Genomic DNA, 6,231 nt, shown 5'->3' with positions numbered 1-6,231 from the left:
TGAGAAAATGGCTTCAAGTGCGGGAATTATGAAATTTACTCTTTGGACGAACTTAACCTCTTAACTCCCGCCTGAACCGAGAGGATCTCTTTCCTCACGTCATCAGACATTTTTCCATCATTTTTTTGTTGGATATTCAACTCATTTTTGTAACTTTTTTGGCATTTTTTTGTCACATTTTTGTAATTTTTTTGTCACATTTTGTCACATTTTTGTCATTTTTTTGTCACATTTTGTCACATTTTTGTCATTTTTTTTGCAATTTTTTGTCACATTTGTATCACGTTTTGTCACATTTTTATCATTTTTTCATCCATTCTTCATCACTTTTTTGTCAATGTTTTCTCAGTTTTTTGTCACATTTCCATCATTGATTTCGTCTCAGTTTTGTTGCTATTTTCACAGCTTTTTTCCCAGAAGCTTTTGGACTGGGGTAAAGCCAAACTGGAGAAAATTCAGGTGGGAGTTAAGGGGTTAAATAAGATTGTTAATGGAACCAGCATGTTTTTTCGTGCCGTTTACATTTTTATTTTGAGTGTAAAAGCAGTGTCGTTTTTGGCGGCCATCTTAGATTTACCCTTAGTCTTTTGGACAAAAACAATCATTAGTTTTAGTCACATTTTCTGTTCAGTCTCATCAAAAACACACGTTTTAAACACAAGTTTAAATCGGGTCCTTATGGATGTTTATTCACAGCAGATTCTTCAGTAGAAGCGAAAAAACGGTAAGTATAACGGTAAGTATAAGTATAAAGTACAAAGTATAATTACACAAAATTAAACAATGTTGATTTTCTAAGCGGATAAAAGGGGGAACTATATTGTAAGGCGTAATAATACCAGGAGTAATTCGAAATCCGCGCAGTAATCTTCACTTTACTGCGCAGATGCCAAATTACTCCTGGTATTATTACGCCTTACAATATAGTCCCCCCTTTTATCCGCTTAGAAAATCCACATTGTTTAATTTTGTGTAATTATACTTTGTAGTGTAACACTTCACGTAACCATATTTAAATAGGGAAAAACGTGGAAGAGCTTGGTAGCTTCTATCTTGACCTGTTTTGGAGCTATAGAGGAGAGCGGGAGAGGCTAAATGCTAACGCCGTCTGCGCTGTGTTTACGTGACTGAAGGCACGGGGGAAGATCAGACAGGTCCTGAAGAACTCGTCAAAGCTCAGGTAAGAACATATCTCAGTATGTAAAAACGGTGGCCTATTCCTTTAATGACAAAGAAAGCAACAGTGAGACTTAACATGATTTTATTGGGAGAGGAAAAGTTCTCCCTTGTGAGTTTGAAGAAGCTAAATGATGTAATGTAAATACGACATATTTGAATCTGAATTACTTTGTTAACTCATAAGAGAACCTTTTATTTATTTAAAAGTATGATCAGTCATATTTGTTATTTTTGCCACATTATGGGCTGTGCAGTTCGAGAGGGAGAGGGAGAGAGCGTCTGAAAGTCACAGCTCGAATTTCTCTGTTGAGTGAAGCTCTGGAGGTCCCTCACTGAGGCCTGAGTGGAAGGTCCCTCACTGAGGCCTGAGTGGAAGGTCCCTCACTGAGGCCTGAGTGGAAGGTCCCTCACTGAGGCCTGAGTAGAAAGTCCCTCACTGAGGCCTGAGTGGAAGGTCCCTCACTGAGGCCTGAGTGGAAGGTCCCTCACTGAGGCCTGAGTGGAAGGTCCCCACTGAGGCCTGAGTAGAAAGTCCCTCACTGAGGCCTGAGTGGAAGGTCCCCACTGAGGCCTGAGTAGAAAGTCCCTCACTGAGGCCTGAGTGGAAGGTCCCTCACTGAGGCCTGAGTAGAAAGTCCCTCACTGAGGCCTGAGTGGAAGGTCCCTCACTGAGGCCTGAGTGGAAGGTCCCTCACTGAGGCCTGAGTGGAAGGTTCCTCACTGAGGCCTGAGTGGAAGGGTGTAGGGGAAGGGAGGAGGGAATGGTTTAGGAAAGGCCCACAGTGAACCGGACTTATGCTTCAAACCAGACTGAATATTTACTGATTTTAAAAAGCACATGCTACAGTGTGGAGCTGTTGACTCTGTGATGTCCCGTCTCCACAGAGGAGATAAACACCGACTTTTTGCCCTTTGAAAATTATAATCGTCCCTTGGCAGTGAAATGACAACTTCGTGAGCGAGACTGACAAGACTGAACCTATAAAGACGGGAAAAGATCTAGAATAAGTATAAGTAAGGATTAAACAACGAGGAGCCGTGCATTAGACGGTTCTAATGCCCGACACAGTGTTGTTCCTCCTGCATTATAACGTCTAACGCGGCTCCTCGTTGTTTAATCCGCTTATACCAGGGTCCCACAAACGTAACATTTATAATAAATGTTTTTATCATTTACTAAACTCACTAAATCTGCCAGACTACGGGACTATTTTGTGTGGGTTATTAGCCGGTCACTGAAGGCTGGTCTCAGAGCGAGTCATTCTCCGCAGCTATTACGAGGATCTCAGTCAGGCTCAACGACACAACATCAGCACAGAATCACAACACAACAGGACTAACCCGGAAACACTTTTCCCTGGAAGTAAACACCGATATGCGGCACTCGTGGGCAGGAGTTATTTCACTTTTACGCTGTTTAACCTGAAGCTAAAGCTAGCTAGCTCAACCAGCTCAACTGTTTATGGAAACAGCTGCGGTGGAGTCGCTCACACCTGAAACAACTGAAACTTTTATGATTGACTTTACTAATCCAGACAAATATGCTTCAATGCAGGATCATTTTATGTACGCCTGAAAATGATGAATAGCCTTAACCGTTTTCAATAGAAATGTAAAGCTCATTATGTTATTAACAGTAGCTAACCTAGCTGCTCACTCTGCTCTATTTATCAAACGTTTGTTTTGGCCAAAAACGTTGAAATTAAACAAAATCCATCTCATACGTTCCTGTCAGTCACTGATTACGTGTTTATCTGATTCAGCTGTGTCATGCGTTGCTATGGCGACAGCGGAGTGATATCCCAGTGATTTAACTACCGGACTACGTGTGCGGTTATACCAAAATAAAGCACCAGCCAATCAGAATCCAGTACTCACCCAGACCATGGTATATAAGTATATATACTTGAGTAAAAGAGTTGTGTTTAATCCGGACGGAGGCGGATGAAGTGATGGAGGTGTGAGTTTACCCAGTGACGCGGGCCCGTCCCGGCCCGGCTGCCCCAGTCGGCCCTTCTCCTTCTTCCCGAACAGGCCTCGGATGGACGACTTGATGCTCTTCTTTTTGCTGGACTTGTGCAGCGAGTCCTGGCTGCTGTTGGTGGCGCCGTCGGCCGAGAGGCTGCGGGACCACAGGGCGTGAGAGGAGGCGCAGACACAGACCCTATAAGGTGACACTGAGCGTTACCTGCGGAAGTCCCGCGGGTCGTCCATCAGCGCCCCGGGGTGCGTGAGCGTCATGCGGTCCAGGCGCAGAGCTCGCGGCGTGGGAGGAGGGGTGGAGTCCAGCAGCGCCAGCGAGTGGTCGTCCTCCTTATTGTTCTGCAGAGGAAGACACACACATGAGGAAGATCATCATATACTAGATCGTCATGTGGTCATTAGAGTCGGAACAGACGATACAACTCAACGGGAGAGACAAAGTTCTACAAAGAAATGTTTTTCCCTGATCTTTATTTGGAAGTGACTGGAATCACTAACCCTTCATGTAAAGCAGGAGTGCCCAATGTGGAGCCGAAACAATAGTGTTGGTCCGTCAGAGAGTGACCTACTGTTGCCCTGTGTGTGGTTAATACTAACTCTCTCCCATTCTTTCTCAATGGTAAATGTGGATGCAGTACACTTTTTGGCCACCAACGTCAAATTGGGGGGCGCTGTTTCATTCCTCTCGCAAAGCAATGTATGCTGAACTGAAACTTTCAAAATTATCTCATGTGGCATTTTCTTTGGGTTAAAGCAGTAATTCTCAAAGTGTGGTCCGCCACTAGGGGTCCGTGAACCCCTTTTTCCCCGACCCCGACACAGGGCACGTTGCACAGGGAGTTGGGCCGTTTTGGCCGACTCTTATCGTTTGATCAAACTTTAAGAGTAACCAGCGCAGTGTGACCAGGGCGACGTCTTTCCTTATTGTGGGACAGAGCTGGAGGTGTTATGATGCACATGGATGCGCGGCTGCCACTTCTCAGAACCCAATCAGAACCGTGCTCTTTCCTCATCCTGTTTGTCAATATGTAGCTATTGTAAAACACGCAGGATTCCTCACATGGCTGGGGTAATAACGCCAGTCGTGTACCTGATGTGCGGGTTGCAGGTTCCTCTGCGGTCTCCACAGCCATGCCCGCAGATCGGGTCATACAATTGGGGCGGGTTGGGGCGGGTCGCACGGCCTGCTGCCGCCGCTCAGCGCAGCCGTGCGTCCGCTGTCTGATGCCACGACTCATTCTATCATCTTTACAGCAGGTGTTTCACGTCAATATGTAACGGATTTTCATTAAATCAGCAGCGTTTTGTTGCTTGTGATCCAGAGAAGCTTCTGCAGAGCCAAACGTCTCCTATTTTCCCCGGCGTGTGCGTCTGTGCACGAGTTTGCGTTACATCCAAAGCTTAGAGTCTGCCCTCAAAGCTCCTGCCCTTCCCAACACTGTAACTGTGAGGTTGGGTTTTCTACACTGGTTGGTTTGAGACTGAAATTCTTTTTGTTAAATGTATAAAATCCCAGCAGTTTCAGTGATGTTGGACATTAAGGGAAAAACATTTTTTCCCAGCATTGTTTTCAGCATTTTATTGTTATCATAGTTACAACCATAGACTTCCTATAGCCACAACCTCAGTTTGAAACTGCTCTTTAGAATTACATTGAGGCTGTTACAGCAGCTTTTTGCACGTGTTTTGTTGTTCATATTAAGCTGCAGCTCATTTCACATTAACTTTTTCAAATAAAATGAAATTCATATAAGAGTTTCTGATCATATTATTGCATTTGTGTTTGAATAATTTGTTTTTGACTTAAAACAGTTGCATATTAAACATCAATTTAGCTCATCCTTCCTATTTTGTTGTTTTTTGGGGGCGTGTTAGAGTGGGATTCTGTTAGGTGGTCCTCAGAAAAAAATTGGAAGTTAAAGTGGTCCTTGGGCTGAAAAAGTTTGAGAAACACTGGGTTAAAGGGACTATACAGAGTTTAATAATGTTAAAATTACGTATTTTCCTCCTCCTACATGTTCCAGCCATGTCCTAACGTGTAGAATGAGCTCAGACCTGTTCACCACAACTGCCTCTAAAATCTGTCACTGTCACTCAGAAAGGTGTTAATTCGGGTCTGAAGTGCCGTCATGCACGAGCTTAACATAGAAGCTGCAGTTACACATATGGCCTGAGGTGGCAGTAGTGAGTATAAGAGTCAGAGTCACAAGGTCATCTCTGTTTCCTCCTGTCACTAACCCCGCCCTGAACCCGCCCCTCCCACCGCTCGTACCGCTCTGTCCGAGTCCCGCGCCGGCGAGTGGGGCAGCCTGGGCGTGGAGTGGCCCGAGCTGGGCGGGGACGGCGAGGCCAGCGTGGAGGAGGTGATGGAGGAGGTCATGTAGGAGCGTCCGGCCGCGTCCCTGCCCAGCGACGAGGGCGGCAGAGGGGGCGAGTCCAGCGCCACGCTCACCCGGGTCTGCAGCTCCTCCGCACGCAGCTCCGTGTTCTCCTTCTCCTCCTGGATCAGCCTGAGAGGCACGACACAAACACTTAGGGCTCGCTCGTCGGCAGGTTTAGGGGGAGAAAAGGGTTTGCAGAGTGGCTTTAACCCCTTAACTCCCACCTAAACCGAAAATGACAAAAATGTGACAAAATGTGACAAAAATGTAATAAAAAATTGACCAAAAAAAATACAAAAATTTGATTAAAAAACGACGAAAAAATGACAAAAAAAATGACAAAAATGTAACAAAAATGTGACCAAAAAATTACAACAATTTGATTTTAAAAAATGACAAAAATGTGACGAAAAAATGACAAAAAATGACAAAAATGTGACAAAAAATGACAAAAAATTGATTAAAAAATGACAAAAATGTGACAAAAATGTGATAAAAATTTACGAAAAAATGACACAAATTTGATTAAAAAACGACGAAAAAATGACAAAAAAAATGACAAAAAAGTTACAAAAATGTGACAAAAATGTGACAAAAAATGACAAAAATGTGACAAAAAATGACAAAAATTTGATTAAAAAACGACGAAAAAATGACAAAAAAAATGACAAAAATGTGACAAAAATGT

General features: G+C 44.0%; 1 protein-coding gene across 1 annotated transcript in view; it reads right to left on the bottom strand.

Annotated features, from left to right (window-relative positions):
* The window catches only part of ppfia3 (PTPRF interacting protein alpha 3), a 59,513-nt gene that overhangs the window by 29,567 nt on the left and 23,715 nt on the right, over positions 1–6,231 (bottom strand). The window contains exons 17-20 of the mRNA XM_079564786.1: positions 5,435–5,672; positions 3,368–3,501; positions 3,116–3,301; positions 2,149–2,158 (exon numbers count right to left, since the gene is read on the bottom strand). Coding sequence (XP_079420912.1) covers positions 2,149–2,158; positions 3,116–3,301; positions 3,368–3,501; positions 5,435–5,672 — 568 coding nt within the window. The remainder of the gene's footprint in view (positions 1–2,148; positions 2,159–3,115; positions 3,302–3,367; positions 3,502–5,434; positions 5,673–6,231) is intronic.

This window comes from Gobius niger (assembly GCF_951799975.1).
Source record: "Gobius niger genome assembly, chromosome: 10".
In the NCBI taxonomy this organism is placed as follows: domain Eukaryota; kingdom Metazoa; phylum Chordata; class Actinopteri; order Gobiiformes; family Gobiidae; genus Gobius; species Gobius niger.
Note: the sequence above shows the minus strand (reverse complement) of the source record. Positions and strands in the feature narration are given on the sequence as shown.